Source organism: Aphanomyces astaci, assembly GCF_000520075.1.
Source record: "Aphanomyces astaci strain APO3 unplaced genomic scaffold supercont1.23, whole genome shotgun sequence".
NCBI classification, from domain to species: Eukaryota; Oomycota; class Saprolegniomycetes; order Saprolegniales; family Verrucalvaceae; genus Aphanomyces; species Aphanomyces astaci.
In genome coordinates, this window is record NW_009798286.1 from 650,258 (window position 1) to 667,694 (window position 17,437).

General features: G+C 51.4%; 10 protein-coding genes across 10 annotated transcripts; 4 read left to right on the forward strand and 6 right to left on the reverse strand.

The window, feature by feature from the left end:
* Positions 1-130: 130 nt before the first annotated feature.
* On the reverse strand, positions 131-581 carry H257_09562 (hypothetical protein; the record flags this gene model as incomplete). Its single annotated transcript, XM_009835806.1, has 2 exons — positions 131-307; positions 450-581. The coding sequence occupies 2 exons, from the start codon at positions 579-581 to the stop codon at positions 131-133; spliced, it is 309 nt and encodes a 102-aa protein (XP_009834108.1).
* Positions 582-988: 407 nt separating this feature from the next.
* Positions 989-2,401, forward strand: H257_09563 (hypothetical protein). The gene is made up of 3 exons (XM_009835807.1): positions 989-1,606; positions 1,663-2,135; positions 2,204-2,401. Exons 1-3 carry the CDS (start codon positions 1,012-1,014, stop codon positions 2,291-2,293), a joined length of 1,158 nt encoding a protein of 385 aa, XP_009834109.1. The 5' UTR covers positions 989-1,011; the 3' UTR covers positions 2,294-2,401.
* On the reverse strand, positions 2,312-5,410 carry H257_09564 (hypothetical protein; the record flags this gene model as incomplete). The annotated part of the gene is made up of 10 exons (XM_009835808.1): positions 2,312-2,331; positions 2,529-2,768; positions 2,832-2,919; positions 2,972-3,084; positions 3,197-3,449; positions 3,551-3,715; positions 3,782-3,909; positions 3,993-4,341; positions 4,521-4,752; positions 4,824-5,410. 10 exons carry the CDS (start codon positions 5,408-5,410, stop codon positions 2,312-2,314), a joined length of 2,175 nt encoding a protein of 724 aa, XP_009834110.1.
* A 141-nt stretch (positions 5,411-5,551) lies between these two features.
* H257_09565 (hypothetical protein) lies at positions 5,552-6,155 on the forward strand. The gene has a single exon (XM_009835809.1). The coding sequence runs from the start codon at positions 5,573-5,575 to the stop codon at positions 6,071-6,073; it is 501 nt and encodes a 166-aa protein (XP_009834111.1). The 5' UTR covers positions 5,552-5,572; the 3' UTR covers positions 6,074-6,155.
* A 471-nt stretch (positions 6,156-6,626) lies between these two features.
* Positions 6,627-7,740, reverse strand: H257_09566 (hypothetical protein). Its single transcript, XM_009835810.1, has one exon. It carries the CDS (start codon positions 7,683-7,685, stop codon positions 6,771-6,773), a length of 915 nt encoding a protein of 304 aa, XP_009834112.1. The 5' UTR covers positions 7,686-7,740; the 3' UTR covers positions 6,627-6,770.
* Positions 7,741-8,261: 521 nt separating this feature from the next.
* H257_09567 (hypothetical protein) lies at positions 8,262-8,844 on the reverse strand. The gene has a single exon (XM_009835811.1). The coding sequence runs from the start codon at positions 8,808-8,810 to the stop codon at positions 8,337-8,339; it is 474 nt and encodes a 157-aa protein (XP_009834113.1). The 5' UTR covers positions 8,811-8,844; the 3' UTR covers positions 8,262-8,336.
* Positions 8,845-9,422: 578 nt separating this feature from the next.
* H257_09568 (hypothetical protein) lies at positions 9,423-12,234 on the forward strand. Its single transcript, XM_009835812.1, has 9 exons — positions 9,423-9,525; positions 9,574-9,672; positions 9,721-9,894; positions 9,979-10,133; positions 10,442-10,567; positions 10,975-11,038; positions 11,118-11,395; positions 11,470-11,687; positions 12,026-12,234. The coding sequence occupies exons 1-9, from the start codon at positions 9,492-9,494 to the stop codon at positions 12,108-12,110; spliced, it is 1,233 nt and encodes a 410-aa protein (XP_009834114.1). The 5' UTR covers positions 9,423-9,491; the 3' UTR covers positions 12,111-12,234.
* Positions 12,235-12,286: 52 nt separating this feature from the next.
* On the reverse strand, positions 12,287-13,289 carry H257_09569 (hypothetical protein). The gene has a single exon (XM_009835813.1). It carries the CDS (start codon positions 13,271-13,273, stop codon positions 12,464-12,466), a length of 810 nt encoding a protein of 269 aa, XP_009834115.1. The 5' UTR covers positions 13,274-13,289; the 3' UTR covers positions 12,287-12,463.
* A 404-nt stretch (positions 13,290-13,693) lies between these two features.
* On the reverse strand, positions 13,694-15,836 carry H257_09570 (hypothetical protein). The gene is made up of 4 exons (XM_009835814.1): positions 15,013-15,836; positions 14,680-14,939; positions 14,451-14,613; positions 13,694-14,139 (listed from the first exon to the last, which is right to left on the reverse strand). Exons 1-4 carry the CDS (start codon positions 15,785-15,787, stop codon positions 13,913-13,915), a joined length of 1,425 nt encoding a protein of 474 aa, XP_009834116.1. The 5' UTR covers positions 15,788-15,836; the 3' UTR covers positions 13,694-13,912.
* Positions 15,837-16,346: 510 nt separating this feature from the next.
* H257_09571 (hypothetical protein) lies at positions 16,347-16,864 on the forward strand. The gene has a single exon (XM_009835815.1). It carries the CDS (start codon positions 16,358-16,360, stop codon positions 16,838-16,840), a length of 483 nt encoding a protein of 160 aa, XP_009834117.1. The 5' UTR covers positions 16,347-16,357; the 3' UTR covers positions 16,841-16,864.
* The last annotated feature ends 573 nt before the right edge of the window (positions 16,865-17,437 follow it).

The following is a 17,437-nucleotide window of genomic DNA, read 5'->3' on the forward strand; positions in this document are numbered from 1 at the left end:
TACGAACCTGGTTCAGTGCATGACTTGACCGTGTTCCGCAACCGCCACGACTTGCACGTCTCCGCACTGTCCAAGCGCCCTGAGGAAGTACAAGTCAACGACAACGGCGAACAGTTCCAGACTCACCCAGTCATGTGGGCTGTTCTCGTGGACTTGGTGTATGTGGGTCTGTCGCACACGATTCGTGCCATCCACCCAAAGAAGCGGCCTGTGCGGGGGAACCCTTGACCGCGCCGACCTTGACCGCAACGCTGCTGTGGCTTCGGACCGCGTCATCGTGGAGAACTTCTTTGGTCGCGTCTGTCTCCTGTGGAAGATATCACTCAGTACGTACGTTTGGGATCACAAGTTCTTCGACGGAATTCAACGTCTTACCTTTGCGCTCACCAACTTCCACCTTGGCCTCATGCCGCTGCGCGAGGATGACCAACACCAGTACCGTTCGGTACTGGCTCGGTATGCGCGTATGGCGGAAGAGAAGAGGACCGCCCGAGCCGCGACCCAACGGCGCTACGTTCAAAGACGCGCTGAACGGCTGGCCACTGACATGTTGCGGTCTTCCTTTGCAGCGCGTGCGCCATTCATGTCGCCGAGTGGTCGTCGTTAATTGAAGTACCAGATTAAACTTGATATTTGTATTGCATACAAACAACAAGTCTAAATTAAATATTTATATAAATTTGGTAGTCATCCGAGTTTTTGATCAATGACTTCGTTTTGATCAATACCTGGGTGAATTAGTTTTATGTGTGCATCTTTAATCAGATACCCTGTCTTTCGTCAAAACGAAATCTGTTGACGAAACGACTCAATCTCTCGTTAATATGGCTCAAATACAGCAATGGCTGGAGTCCTTTGCAAACAACCTTGCCTTTCAGGAAATCTATTTGTTTTTGATTTGGTGACCTAGTATAGTACCGGTACATACTGGTATCCGTGAGACAAACAAATGATGTTCTTCCTGAAAGTCATCATTTCGTAATTCCGAGCCCACCTATCAGCACGACCATCATGGCTCCTTCGGTGACGTTAAGCAGCGCAAAAAAGCCCAAGTCTCCCGCCGAGGTGCTCTCTCAGCTCAGTGAGGACGCCTTGTCGTTGGGTGTCACATCGTTCGACGTGTACGGCGACTTCAACACCTCATCGTCCCCATCGTGGCTACGCACGTTCCAAGCCGAAGTAGCTGCGCGACTGGGCAAGCCCCGCGCTCTGTTTGTGCCATCGGGAGTCATGGCCCAAGGCATTGCGCTCAAGATTCACGCCGAGACTACCCAGCGAAACTCATTTGTCGCAAGACACGACTCGCACTTGCATTTGCATGAACAGAACTCGTTCTCGCACCTCCTGAACCTCGAAGCTGTCATCATTCCACCGCCATCTCCTTCGTCCTGCTCCTCCCCCGACGGTTTTCACCCCAGCCTTTCGTTTGACGAAGTGAAGTCCCACCTGGGCGATCCGTCATCGCCCCCCGCGACTTTGGTGCTGGAATTGCCCGAGCGCGAAATCGGCGGAAAGTTGATTCCATTCGATCAGCTCCAACGCGTATCCCAACTTGCACGTAGCCGCGGCATTGCCTTCCATTTGGATGGCGCTCGTCTCTGGGAAGGTACACTTCCTTGTCGCTATAATTCGTGAGGCTAACTCGGATACCCATGGCTACAGCCGAAGCCGGCTACCCCGATCATTCCCTCCACGAAATCACCGCGCTCTTCGACTCTGTCTACGTGTCCTTCTACAAGGGCCTGGGCGGCATCACTGGCGCCATATTGCTCGGGGACGATGCCTTTATCGACGCCGCCCAAGTCTGGCTCCGACGATTTGGAGGCAATTTGTTCACCCAACTGCCGTACGCAGTCTCGTCGTGGGCTGGGTTCCGTCGGTATCCCCATGCCGAGTTTGTGGCTCGACGTCGTCAACTACAAGCGGTGGTGGCGGCAGTGTCGGAAGCCGTCCCAGCCATCCGTTTCGACCCTCCGGTCCCCGATGTGTCGATGGTGCACATTCACTTGCCTGGATCCGTCGCGCAAGTGACCGCTGCGCGGGATGCAGCTGAACTTGCCACCGGAATCCGCGTGTTTGCAGCCGCGCGTCCGTCGAAAGTCGACGCCACCAAGAGTTACTTCGAGCTCAACATGGTATATTATATGATACTTCACGCCCCCCCCATACATAACTTTAACGGTGATGTTATGTGTTGCTCCAGGGGCCATTCAATTTGGACATTCCCCTCGAGACTTGGGTACGAGGGTGGACAGCATTTGTCGACGCGTTATTGCACCCACCGACTGTCTAAAGTGATCGCGGCTGTCGGCTAGCCAAGGGCCAACACGTCTAAACACAATAACAAAAAATAGGTGTTCAAATCACATTAAAAACAACGCATAGAGTATGTATATATCCAGTACGAGAATTACAATGTGCAATATATAGATAGCCACACATATTTGCCAAAGGTCTGCTGCCACCAAGCTAAGTGATACCGTCGTCGCGCCATATACTGCGTAGTTGTACTGTATGATAGTTTTCACCTTCTGGAATGCCACTGCCGAGAATAATTTGTTTGAACTGCTTGCGCCGGCCGAGCTTGGACAAGACGTCGACCGCCAGACGTTTCTGGGCGGTGGACCCTCGGTAAAACAACTTGACCATGATCGGAATGGCCTTGGCCATGGCATCGACCTTGTCCGTGGACGCAATCGCGACCAGCACATGCGCCGCGGCCGTCTTTTGGCTGTCCACGCCAGTGTCCAACACCGCCAAGCAGGGCTCTAGCTCCAATCATTATTCAATCATTGCAATGTACTGTGCAAAGAACCGCACAAGAACTGTACCCAAGGCGCCGGCAGAAGCCAATTCTGCGTGAAAGAGGTTATGGGGGGCCAATTTGCTCAGTGCGTTGATCGTTTGTTGGCGGGTGAACTATGACACAAAAGCCATCAGTCATGACGTCATAGTGTGGCAGATCACGTACAAGTGTGCCTGTTTTGATAAACTTGAGCAACGTTGGGATACCACCGTCGCCAGCAAGGATGCACCGATTGTCCTCTACTTCCATGAGCCAATTCAACGCCGCGGCGCTCGTTTCTAGGCACGTGCATCGTCGAAAGTGCAATTTGAAGCACATAACAACCAACACCAACACCAACATTGATCGAAAGAGCAAGCAATAAAAAAAACACGACGGGGGACAAGGTACCTCGCTGGCCCGTGGAGCCCGTCTCAAGCAACGTCAAGAACGCTTCGACCCCCCCTTCGGACCCGATTTCCCGCTGGTTGGCTTCGGTGCCACTCAAGCACCGGAGGATAATCGCTACATGATCTCGGACACATTCGTTGATGTCGACCTTCATGATTTGGACGAGGCAAATGCGGATGCCGTTGGCGCGCACGATCAGCGTCTGGAAGTCCCGATGCCCGGCGCACGCGCTCAGTGCCGACGCGGCTTCGTACTACTCATACAGCATAAACAAAGCAGTGAAATTGGTCATAGCAGTACTTATAAGCCGACCACACACTTGACAAACAGTCGACGAGTTGACAATACACGTACTTGCTGATTGACATTGCCTTGGACAAACATGGACAAGAGCAATGTCACGAGTGACTTAAACGGCTCGCTGGTCGTGACGTCGGGCAGCGTGCTCATGCGCTCCCCCGCTCCAAAGATGTTGCGGAGCATACCGGCCGCGTTTTCTTTCGCCGCCCCTCGTCCATCCTAGACAAGTACCCGATGAGTGTTTCGCCTTTTGTGATGAAAAGGAGATGGCTAAATCAGGGCAACCTTGAGCAGGTCTAAGAACACGGGCAACAGGGCCATATCTTGCACCAACGAGATGGTTTTGCGTCGACTGACTGCATTGGTACGCGCGAGGACTTTGAGTAGCAACAACATCAGCTCCAACCCTCGTTCTACCATTACTTAGTCACGGAAAGCAAGATGCATTATTGGTGCGATTTGACGAGTTTCCACTGCAGTTTGATGGACGTTGTACCAGAGGTCGAGTTGTGTTGGTGCAATTTCAACATGTTAAGCACGAGCGGCAACATGCCTTTGGTCACCATTTTCTCGGCGAGCCGAGTTTGCAGCGACATGGTCACCAATGCGTGCAGGATCTCGTCGATAAAGTCGGGGGGCGTCGTGGGCTGCTTGAGGAATCGGATGAGCGCACTCACGCCCCAGCGCGCCACGTTGTTGGGCTGGGCAAAGTCGTCTTTGGTCGAATCGAGGCGGTTGATGGTCTCAACAAGCTCGTCGCATGCTTCGTCGAGGAAGCTGTCGTCGGTAAAGTCCATGCACGCCGCGTCCCCGACCAACTCCCGAAACTCTCCCGTGAGACTGTCCTACAATACAATGCCATTTGCTCAAGTAGTATATACCTTCTTCATGTCCATATCTCAAAAAGATTCACAGGGGCATAAGTCGGCTAGCTAGTCAAGCGATTGTTCTGCGGGGTGCTCGTGACCAGTAGATAATGTAGCCCTCCCAACGTCTCCGAGGAGCAAGTGAAAGCTGTACGTACGTATCGCATCATGTCCTCTTCCAGGACGCAAAACAGCATGTGGCTCATGGTTTGGTGGCGAAGGGCCATCGTAAATTCGTACTGACTCGCCGCCATGACGCCATCGCCGTTGACTTGATTCATATAACTTCGAGTGAGAAACACTATGACCACCGACGCGTGTAGCAAGCCTTGGTCGATCAGCTTGGGCGACGGCACTGCTTTTTCAGAGTCAAACCAGACTACAATACCCCTAATCAACAAAAAGACAACTTCAGACGACTAAACAGTTTCTATGACGTAGTAAACGATAGAAGAACGAACTTGGCGATCAACAATGCGTGGATGGCGCCGACGCGGTCCTTGATGGGATTGCCGTTGTCGTCTGGTCCAACGACGTACGAAAAGTAGGCTTGGTAGTCGCTACACACGTCGGGGACAGAGATAAACGCCTCCGACTTGGACCGAATAGTTTTGGTGTGTTGAATTTGCTTGGACGGGGAAGGCACGGCCAGCGTGGTCTTGCGGAAGGGCGTGTAGTGCTTGGCTACCATCGGCATTCCCTTTGGTTTGAACGTGTGCTGGTGCTGGTGCTGCTCCGCGGGCGACGGTTCGGGCCGCTCCGCAGTGCGTTGAGCGAATTTGAATTGGTGGAAGAACGTGGCCACGAGCCGAACGTGGAGGGGATTCGTGACTCCCAGGGCCTCGATCAAAATGGGCAAGTCGCTTGAGCTCAGCGACCGGAGCAGGGGTCCGTCAATCCCGTGATCCAACGTGGCTGTGGCGTATTCGTGGTAGTCATGACCTAAACTGTCAAACCATTGCGCGACTTCGGTTGATGGAGCCACGCGGATGTCGTCGTAGTTGATGGCCGCGACGTCTGCTGGCTTCGAGAGCAACCCTACGCCCATATATCGTGTTGATGTTGTGCGACGAACAGTCACCTTCAACGTGCATAACATTCCACCACGTTATTATAGCCTGCGTATATTCCTGGTGAGATATGTCATCTTTTTTCACAAGAATTTTCTGGAGCAACGAGCCATTTGCCAAGTCACCAAATTCGTTTTTTCATGTCAACAACGGAAGGCACCATCCAATGGTCCTGCGTGCCATTCCGCGAGCTATCCGTGCACACGTTGTACGACGCAATGCAGCTCCGCTCTCGAGTGTTCGTTGTGGAACAGAAGTGTATCTGGGTTGAAGTCGACGGGTACGACAAAGGTTGCTGGCATGTGGTCGGCACAGCTCCCGACGGCACCATCGCTGCGTACGCCCGCCTCGTGGCGCCGTTGCTCAAGGGTCCACACCAGAAACGACCAATCATCAGTCGTGTCGTGGTGCCGCCAGAAGCGCGAGGCACGGGCAGAGGTCGCGTCCTCATGCTGAAGGCCATGGACGAATGCCACAAGCTGTGGCCTACGCATGGCATCGAAATTGGAGCGCAACAGCGATTGGAAGAGTTTTACGCGAGTTTGGGCTTCAAGGCAGTGTCCGAGCCGTACGATGAGGACGGTATCTTGCATGTTGATATGCACCACGATTATGTGAAAAGCACAGTGACTGCCTTGTAATGACCAAGTACTACACATGTATATGACCTCTGCCTAAAACCATCCAAATTGAAGGTGCTACACAGTCTTGTCCTAAGTGTGGTTGCAATTCTCTACAATGCTTCTGACGTTAGTAAAGCACATACATATTGACAACTCGATGCTACTGCTTGGCATCATCGTCCACATGCTGGTCGTAAATGGACCCAAGGAATACGCTTTTATTCGGGCCATATCCGAAACGGCACTGCAATGTGAAGTTGTTAGATGCAAATTGTAAACTCCACTTTATTCACTGACCACAAACCGAAATCAGGATATTCTTGCTCGATGGGTGGAGAACACGCCGACAATGATCGTCGACTTGACGTGCTCGTTGTTTGTTGACCTGTCCGCGTCCACACTGTACGACATCATCCTGCAGCTTCGAGCCAACCAACGCATTTGTCGTCGAAGGGCAAAATGTCTTAGGGACCTCGACGGCCACGACAAGGCTTGCTGGCATATCGTCGGGCGCGACCAGCACGGCTTTCGACTGGAATGACAAGCCGTTCGACACATAATTCAGATATTACCGCGTTCTCAACGTAGTACGTTCTGTTAGCTACAAACCTTGACCATGTACTCTGAGGTACTCGGTTCAGAGTAAAACTTGTGCATCGACCTTATATTTGACTCTACTCAAAACGGTTAAACCATCTTCAAACTCTATGTCTACTCATCCGAGATGAACGAGCAGTCCGTCGTACGACATTTCAACGTCCAAGCCATGACTTTGCAGCATTTCGGTCCGAATCACAGAGTTGGTCTGGTCGTAGTCGAAGTCGTCGCCCATGCCAATCAGGTACGTCTTCTTGGGGCGTAGCAACTTGGCCACGTCCATCGCTTGGCGGTAATTCATGTGCGTGCCATGGACGTCTTCCAAGTACAAGGCGTCGATGACGAGGACATCGATGGGACTTTGGTTGGTCAGCGCGACCACGGTGGCGTCGGGCACGTCCGTCAAGTCTGACAAGTACACGAACCGCGCGCCGACGTCGCCCCCGAACTCAAATCCGTTGCAGATGTACCCTTTTCCATGCAGCACCGGCAGCGCCTTGAACGTGACGCCGGCGGCAGTGAACGTGTCGAGGTCTTCGAACAATGCCCAGTCCAGCTTGGCAGTCCACCGATACGTGGCACCCGGTGGCAGCGGCTTGTCCATGAGGTACTCAAACTTGGGCAGCACCTCGTCCTTGGTGCGTGCGTGGCAGTGCAACAAGAGCGGCGTCGTCGCGATCTTCTTCAGCTCGCCCGTTTCTTCGCACCGCGTGGTTTGCAGCACCTGGAGCTCGCGCAGGTCGTCGAGGCCAAGGCACGCGTCGGCATGGCCGTGCGTCAGCAGCACAGCATCGATGTGGTTGATGTTGTGGGCGGGAAACACGCGAAGGACGCTGTCGCGAAAGGTTTTGCCGCAGTCGATGAGGACGTTGCGGTCGTTGTACCGCACGAGCAGGCTCGGGTTGTTCCGGTGGTTCTTGGAGGCCGCGTTCGTGTGCGCATCGCGACACACGGTGCACAGCTGATCACTGAGCAGGCATCGGATAGACGGAAGACCCGTGGACGGACCTGTGCCCAAAAAGTGAACTTCCATCAAGATCTTAAAATGGTCGACGGACTTTTGAAACCCACTGTAAACCCCCTATTAGGTGGTTTCAAAGTTAAAAATGGAGCATGGACAATGAAGAATGGGAAGTGTGTAACGCTCAAAAATAAGCCAATCAGAATAGTCCATCGGGACTTTCCAGTTTTGTGCAAGCAACAATGGTGATGGGTCGTGCACTCTTAAATTTGATGTGGTCTGTGGGCCACAAAAGCCTGAGTCCGATGCCCCATGCGACGACAAAGGATGCCTATTGACGTGAACTACCGCAGCCGACAAAGATGGCACGGCCGGTATATGAACTGATTGCTATTTGCACTGAGGGGTTACTTAGGGGGTTCAATGGGGGTTTCAATGTTGAAAATGTTGAAAATGGAGTACTGGTGTACAATGCAATTGGAGCAACCACACACTGTCGCATATATTGATATACCTTTGGGGTTGCCAACAATCGCTGCAAGCAAGGGCATGGACGGCTAGAAATGTCATCTCGCCATCGGCGGGTTACGAACATGAGACGCCACAATCTGTACGTTGCTTCAGTGTCACAGCAACCCCAGCAAGCATGCTACATATGTCCCCAAACTTTTGTTATACGGTAAGTATCTACGTTATTCGATCCACCCCTGGGAAAAATCATAGCTACGGTCGATGCATGTCAATGTGCATGATGCCGTCGTCGTCGTACGGTTCAGCGGACGTTGTGTGAAACCCGAGACGCGAATAAAACGATTCCAAATGGACTTGGGCACTGATAGCAATGCCGCCTTGCGGCCATCGTTCAGTACATACGTCCATGGCCTTGACCATGAGCTCCGAGGCTAGCCCTTGGCCTCTGGCTTCTGGAGCCACGACCACCCGTCCGATCATGGGTACTTGCTGTGAGTTTCCTTTAGTGTGTGGAGGCAGCACGCGTGCGTACGCGACAATTTTGGCGTCGCCTCCAGTCGCGGATGTGCCGATGACGTGTACGCAGGCCTTGTCGTAACCATCCAAATCAAGGTACACGCATGCTTGCTCGACAATGAAGACTTTTGCTCGCAACTGCATGATCTCGTACAACGTCGTCACAGACAAGTCAGACAGCGCTCCCGCGAACTGCCAGGTCACCACCATGACCACTTGGTTCAAATCAATTCGCAGATCACAGAGTCAATATTTTACGAGTACCATAATGAACGACAACGTACTTTACCGAGAGGCACTGCTCCGGAGTCGTGCCTCTTTCTAGGTTTTCACCTGTATACAGACAGTACTGTACTTACAGTTAGCTGCGACGTCACAGTAAGCAAAGTCACAGGTAGGTAGGAAGGAATACACGCCAGCAGCTCGTAGCGTAGAGGAGAGTGTGTGGACCAATCTTAAGTACTTATGCCTAACGTTAGCCACGGCTGCAGTACATGTACATGGCAACGTTAACTGTTCTGCTTACTTCCAACGATGATGACGTTCACCATCACTTTGATAAGTTGACTCGTTCGTGGTGGTTGTCAAGGCAGGCTGTTGAATCGTGGTGACTACAAACCGTTTGGTGGTGCCACCGCGGTTTGTAATCGCAATGATTCGGCAGAATTCGGATATGCGGCCTGGAACTGCCTGAAATTCGGTTCAAAATCCTGGTACTCGTGTTCAAAGTCGGACATTCAAGCCCCGTCTCCCAACGCTTCAACTCGAGATGGGATTGGTCCATTTCAGCCAATCCAAGGCCGTTTCGACTCTGCACTTGAAGTTCGAAGTTCGATCGATGGGCAATCCAAGGCTGGGTCGTGATGTCATTTCAGAAGTTCTCCATTTCCCATGACCAAGCGCCTAAAAGTTCACGCGAATCGCGGTGCGAACTCGTCATCTTGTCCGCATCTACTGACCAGGATGACCGTAGAGGTGTGCATCGTGGGTATCTCCCGCACTCCCATCGGGTCCTTGCAAGGCTCGCTGGCGTCCAAATCTGCCGTGGAGCTTGGCGCCATAGCCATTCAAAGTACGCGATATTATTGCCCATAATGAGTATTAACGCTCCTTCTTCAAGGTGCGCTGGAACGCAGCGGAGTGAGCGGTGACCTGGTGGAGGAAGTGTTTCTGGGCCACGTCATTTCCGGCGGCACTGGCCAAGCGCCGGCGCGCCAAGCGGCGCTCAAAGCAGGCCTCCCCAACACAGTGCCGTGCTCCGCCATCAACAAAGTGTGTGCGTCTGGCATGAAAGGTACGTCCTATCTCTCGACGTTAACCAGTTCTCGTATATTCCGTTGCCCATACTAATCGTTGGTTGTGTCGTGGACTGTTGTAGCGGTGGCACTGGCGAGTCAGGCCATCATGCTAGGTCTGCGCGACATTGTGATTGCTGGCGGCATGGAAAGCATGACCAACGCGCCCCACATGTCCAACACATTGCGCGGCGGCGCTCGCTTTGGCGACGTTTCATTTGTAGATGCTATCCAACGGGTACTGCACATATCCTCATGCTCCAACGATAAGCTTTCTTTCAATGGTTATATTGTGTGTTCTACTCAAAATTTCCTCCAGCGATTGGTTGAATCAACCGCCGAACCCTTCTAAATTTCATATAAAACTGAGTTGTAAAGGTATATTTGAGACTGCAATGCATCAATCAATATTTTGAGCCAATCATATTTTAACCTTCATTCTTTATAGCCAATCATACTCCTTTGCTCGATTAGTTGACGATTTCATCAATCCCCCAAAATAGGCAAATTTGACTGAAAAGCACAATATGACATTCTTTCTTGTAGGATGGCTTGAATGACGCGTTCGATAACGTTCCGATGGGAAACTTTGCTGAAGCCACCGCGGCCAAGTTCACCCTGTCGCGTGCCGACCAAGACGGGTATGCTGCCTCCAGCTACCACAAGGCAGTGGTACGGACAGCATGCCCTCTCTTCTGCTGTGGTTTGGGTTTTTTGTAGGAATGTGTGTATATTGATTGCCCTTTCAGCCAAAATTTTGACATTTGTGTATGCTGATTCACCAACTCCACCGATCGATTCTTTAGTTGTACTGAATGGTGTATGTGAAAATTACACTAATTCGTTGTTGAATGGTTGAAGCGAGAGTTTGATTGGCCACTTGACAATATTGTTTTGGGTTTTGATTGGTCAATCGATTTGGTGCTTCTCGTTCGATATATTCATAAATATATTATTGATGGATTTGAAATGCCAACGATACACGTGTTGCGCTTGGCGTTCGTGTGTGATATATCTCGTTGTCGAACAATGGTCAACATGTCTTATATGTACGACTATATATATATATATATATATAGACTGCCACCGAACAAGGCAAATTCAAAGCCGAGATTGTACCCGTGCCCGTTGTGCTCAAGCGAGGTACTACATTGCAATATCCTACACTTGACACTTGTGTGGGTGGTAACGTGCGTACGTCCTGCTTGTTGACGGTATGCAGGGCACGCGCCGAGCTATATTGAACTCGACGACGAAGCATTTGCTCGATCCGTGTCGGTCGAGACGCTGGGGAAACTGCGTCCGTGCTTCACCCCCGCGGCGTCCGTCACGGCAGGCAATGCGTCCCCCATCAGCGACGGCGCCGCCGCGCTCGTGCTGGTGAGTCGCGAAAAGGCCATCGAGCTGGGGCTTTCGATTGTGGCGGTGGTGCGCGGTTTCGACGACGCAGCGCACGACCCCCAGTGGTTTACCACGGCGCCGTCCGTGGCCATTCCAAAGGTACACAGCGCCGCCGCCCCTGTCATCGTAACTACATGGGGGGGGGGCTTGACAAATATTGTGCGTGTTGCCAGGCATTGCAACGGGCAGACTTGACGGTGGCGGATGTCGACTTCTTTGAAATCAACGAAGCGTTCTCGGCTGTGGCGCTCGCCAACACCCAGCTGCTGCATCTGGACGCGAACAAGGTCAACGTATATGGTGGCGCGGTCGCCCTAGGTCATCCCCTCGGCTGTTCTGGTGCCCGCATTATTGTCACGCTGTGCTCGGTCCTGGCTCAAGAGAACGGACGGTATGTGTATATACTTCATATATTGTCCTTTTGCCCAAATTTTGGACTTGTTTGACCAAATCCTATCGATTGATGATCCTGTTGGGGGTTGTAATCACACTATTTAAAATCATATACTAATTCGATGTTGACGACGATTTCGATTGATTTTTGAAGTTGTTTGTAATCACACTATTTGAAGTCTCACACTAATTTTGACAACTTGATTTGGCTACATCCTTCTACCGATTCGTGTGTACATCATCATTTCATTGGGTGTGTCGATTCGTTTTCACTGCATTCTTGTCGTCGCTCCAGCTTAAACAATATATCTAGACATGACGACACGATTATGTTAGGATTGGCTGCGCGGCCGTGTGCAATGGAGGCGGCGGCGCGTCGGCCATTGTCATTGAGCGTGTGCCGACGTCAACTCCAGCGTAATCGATCGATGTATCACTGTCGTTCGTTGGCGTCGACACATCTTAATTAAACGACATCTTGTTTGAACGTATCATTGAATGTACGACACTCTGCTGTACCCCAACTATTAATAGTACTACACACCATTTTGCATTTAATTTCAGCTTTTTTTTCAAAATATTTCGACCAAAAGCGGATGTATTTCACCTAACCCCCATTTTAATTCACCCACACCTTTCGAAATAATACTGAAATTAAGCGCAAAAAGGAGTACTGTAGTCCTCCTCGCCAACATAAGTTGCAAAGCGTTGCAACACATGGCCTGAATTGTATGCCCTTGGAGAGAGACTATGTAATGTAACCGAGACGGGGTGCTAAGGATTTTTAGTATGATTCGTCGAATCGATCGAAGCGTGGTCGTTCACTGGGGTCGTTGCCTTTGGAAGATCATGGGGGGAAATGCCGGTAGAAAGGCTCGGGCATGCATATGATTGGCTGGCTACCAGCTCCAACGCGAATGCCATGGGGGGCGGAACCAGCGGGGTCTCCACCGCGACGTGGCGGACTTGACGGACAAACTCGGGATGTGCTTGAAATGCCCATTGGAACGCTTTGAAGTGGCGGTAAAATGTGCTCGTGAGGTACTGCACGATGCGCTGGACGTCGTCAAGGGAGTAGATGGCCACGTAAACATTGGCACTGTTTTGGTTGTCGGTCGTCGTGTCGTGTTGTGGTGGCTGAGGCACCATGTCGACGCTGTGTTGCTTGACAAGTTGCTTGAACACGGCGTAGTTGTCGGCCAACGTGGGGGGGGATTTATTTTCGGCGTTGGAGACACTCGTCATCGTCGTTGCATGATCAAACACGGAGGTTGTGATGGCCAGAAAGAGGGCGAGTTGTGCCGCGGAAAACCCGGCGTCTTCCTTGGCAAACATAAAGTTGTAAAAGCAAAAGTCCACATATACTCGACTGCGGGGGTTGTCTGCATAGTGCTCGACGTGCAGCACGTCGCACAAGGCCGCGATGATGGCCGACGGAGACGACAACCCCAACAGCATGGCGGTCTGTTCGGGCGTGAGCACTCGCCACACCATGCCCCACCCCGGGGGGTCCTTTGGCTTTTCGTCCACCGGGACGACAGATGGCTCCACCACCGCCTCTTTGACTTCGTCCTTCTTGGCCATGGTTGTTCCTCGAAACAACCTGGTGTTGCAATAAAGGAGCGTTTCATAGGCGTTTCATATGAAACGGTTTCGACCTCCGACTTGGGTGGATGCAGTGGATTTTCCCCAGCAGTCTTGTCCAATTCCACGACCTATCGATCGATGTGTGTGTGATTCAGTACTAGCGTTAGTTAGTGTACAGACGCTCTAGCGAATGCACTATTCTTTCTAAAACTCGTATTGCCCACCAACATAATGCAAAATAACCGTGCATTCCCACTACACACTGTGTCTCAGGCCCAGAGTGTAGTGTGATTATAGTCGTGGTGCCATAACTACTACCAGTAAGGTAAGTAAAGTCAGCTACATATGGTAACCCATGGCGAGCCTTTCCAACTTGAAAAACGGACGTCAAGCTTGGCCGCACGCCCATCGATGGGGCTCACGATGAAACTACGTTGCTCCCAACCGTCGCAACGGTATACAACGTTATTCCATTCGTCCTAGTACAGTGTACTAGTACTGTACAGTGGCACAGCTATGGTCAAGTCGTCGTCACAGGGAAACCCCGGTGGTACCGTACTTGACGTCAACGACACTTTTCAGGTAAAGTCCAAGCTAAAACGCAAAAGTCGTTGTCTCTCAACTATGGCGTTGTGATTAATGCGAGTACAGGTCCGACACATCCGACACGACGGTGTTGCTGTCCGTGATGCGGTGCACAAATTGCTCTGGGATCGGTCGCTCAATGTAGTCCTCGGACGTGGCTGACGCGGGGAACGCCACGTTCATTTCCGAGCTCTTGGACGTGACAATCAGTGCATCGCGGCCTTCGTACGACAAGTACACGAGTGCTCCGTCCGTCTTGTCAATTGCCACCGACGGCACTATCACAAATATGCAATCAGCATCACACATAAAAAAATCCATTTTTTTCCTGATTTAAAAGGACGTATAATTTAAGTTAAAATAAATATTGTCGATTTGATACAAATTTGGGGACGGGGTGCAATCGAATCGCGCCGACCAAACCGATCCACAATCGATCTGATTGGTAGTTGAATTTCATTGATAAGGTTTTGATTGGCTAATAATTTTGAGCTCATCTGAGGTAGCCAATCAAATCGATTTAAATTCCAACGAGAAACCACAACACAACACAATGAAATTTCACTGGAAAGCACAATAGTAGACATACCTTTGAGTTTGCACTGCACTTGGACGTTTTTGCAGTTGACAATTTCGATCGACGACACGGCGGCATCGAAAATCAACTTGGTCTTGACACACTTGTCCAAGGCAATGGTCTTGGCTTTGCCGTCAATCAAAATCGTCGCGTTCACACACCCGAAAATGTACACCTATGCCAAATCACCAGCATTACACCCGGATATGGGGAACCAACCACATTGTGAATGATGACGTACTTGTTGCTTCATTGTCACATCTTTCACGGTGAACACGTCCTTTTGGTACGCCACATACCAGTTGCCGTTGCGCAATTCGCAGACTGGCTCGCCACTGGGCTGGGCGGCCGGCTTGGCGACGGCGGCGGCAGCAGGCTTGGGGGTGGGCGCAGGAGGCGCCGCGCCGTCCGCCTTGTACTCGGCGCGCCACGTTTGTTGTTCCTTTGTCACGGTGCGCAAGCCGGCTGTCTTGCCGCTGCTTTGATCGATGGATTTAATTCCTACACGACGTCGGCAATTCAAATCGATGAGTACAATCGCCATGGAAATACAACGACCCAACAGTCAATATACCTGAAAACAAGGCATTCAAAGCACTGGGAGCGGCGGCAGCAGCGGCCGCGGGTTTGGCTGGTGCCGGAGTCGCAGCAGGGGCAGCAGCTGCTGGAGACGCCGAAAAATCGTCCACGCTGCCGCCGCGAGGGTTCCAAGTGACACCGGTGGTGTGGTGCTCCTTGACGTACGCCATCAATTCCGTGAGCAGGGCCTTAAAGGTCGCGACAAAGTCGACATGTTCGGGCTTGGTGGCCTTGAATTCGACTCGAATCTTATTGCCCCAAAAGTCCGCGCCGCCAATGTACGACTCGATGAACGGCTTGGGCGCTGGCTCGATGCACAGCCAGCCCAAGCCTTGGATGCCTTCGCCGAGCATCTTTTGGTGGTTCACGAACTCGTTTCCCTTGACGCGCAACTTGTTGACGCTCTTGATGGCGTCTTGGATGGGCGCGAGAAGGGCAGGGACAGGGCCGGTCGTCGGTTTCTTGGACACGCTCGCGGCCAAGAGGTACGTGCGCTGGCCGTCAAACGCGCTCTTGACAATGGCCCCGAATGCTTTGCCTTCTTCACCGAGTTTGTCTGCGGCAGCGAGAAACGGAGTCAAGTACGACGCCGTGTACTCGTCGTAGGCGGTGATGCGAGGCGCGAGTTCCACCACGGGCGCAGCAGCCTGGCCAACGCTGCTGCTGCCTGCGTCACGAGAAGGAGACTTAAAGCCCAAGTGCGCTTCGAGCTGTGCAATGCGCTCGTGCAGGCGATTGAGCATGTCTTGGAGGGGCTGCGTTTCAGACATGGCGGCTGGCGTTACAGAAGGTACGTCTAACAGGGGGGTTTCAACACGGAAAATGAAGGTGAGGTTGGTCCGAATGACGCCTTATCCGGTCTGAAGTGTCCGGATAAATAGTCCCCGACATTTGAAGAGTGTATGTATAGTGTTGAAGTTGTTTGATCGGGCAAGATGCAATTGACACGATGAAGTTGCCTCTATCGGATCAACAATCAAGACACTTACTTTAAGCCATTGGCCACACATAGAGAATGCTCTTGTGGACAAGTACTGGTCCACAGGGCACTCTTTTCCTAGCGAGCCATGTTAACCACTGTAGTACCTGATGAATACAGTACTTCGAAGTAAATACTAGTACTGTTATTAATACAGCACTACTTGAAGGTATTATTATTAATACTATACTACGTAGTAATAACTTAACGTTACAGTATTACTACTCATGATATATAATATAATAGTAATGCAATCGAATGTTCTGATAGATAATCATTTCATTTATTAATAGTATGATTTATCCGGCCGAATGTTGCTTTCTCCGGATAAGGGCCATTTTCATTCCCAACCACAGTGGCGATGGCAACACCGGAAGAGCGGAAGCTGCACGTGTACAACGAAGCGTTGATGCATGCGTCAACGTGTCGTCTCTCCGAGTGCTTTGAGTTCGAAGGGAGATGCCAGAAGATCCGATCGTCTATTCACCACTTCCTCAACTGCTACACGAAACGCCGCACGACGTCGCGCATTGATGAGATCGAGGAGTGCGTTCACTGTGCCAAGATCTTCCGTCTCCTTTGTTTCCACGCGTCTCACTGCACCAGCTCCAACTGTGTGGTGCACATGTGCAATTACCTGCGTCGGAAGATCGAAAAGTCGACGCCGTCCCTACCAGTTTTGAGACAGGAGAGCAGTAGCAGCAGCAGTGCATGGCCCGTGGAACGACGCGTGGCCGAAGCAGAAAATAACCGAGCGATGGTGATAGACATGATAGCACACCTTGTGCGTGTCAAGCACACGAACGGCGAAGAAATCCATGGAATATATAACAAATACCTGTAGGCTATTGCCTCGTTGTGTTCTCTACATTTCACAATGTGTCAGAGTGCTATTGCTTCAGTATTCAAGTTGGATAGACGGCGATTTCTGCTGTCGGTACCACGTGATCAACAAAGTGAACAAGATCCTACCCTGTCCAACTTGGGGTATTTTTCACTACCAGTATATGGGAGTATTCAAGCCGAAGATGACAAAAACACAACAACGTTAGGTTAGGAATCGAAATACTGGTTTAGTACCACAGATAACATGAAAAGTAAATATTACATAAATCTTAAATAAAACACAGTACAACTACAACGCCTTTCGTAGCATCGGATTCCCGAAACCCTCCCTGACATGGCTAATGAATGCTCCACCATCGTCGGCTTTACGAGGAATGGACAATTCATGAATGGAATTTTCACCATCTTCCACACACATCGGCCACTCCTTCAGCTGTAGCAGCTTCGGCACTTGGCACTTCGGCGACCTCCACCGGGAGAACATCCGCCTCGATGGGGGCTTCTGCGGCGACGTGCAGATCGGCGATAGGTGCAGGCTCCGGAGCGGCCACTTCTTCCACGATGGTCTTCTCGGTGGGTGTTTCCACTGGCTCGT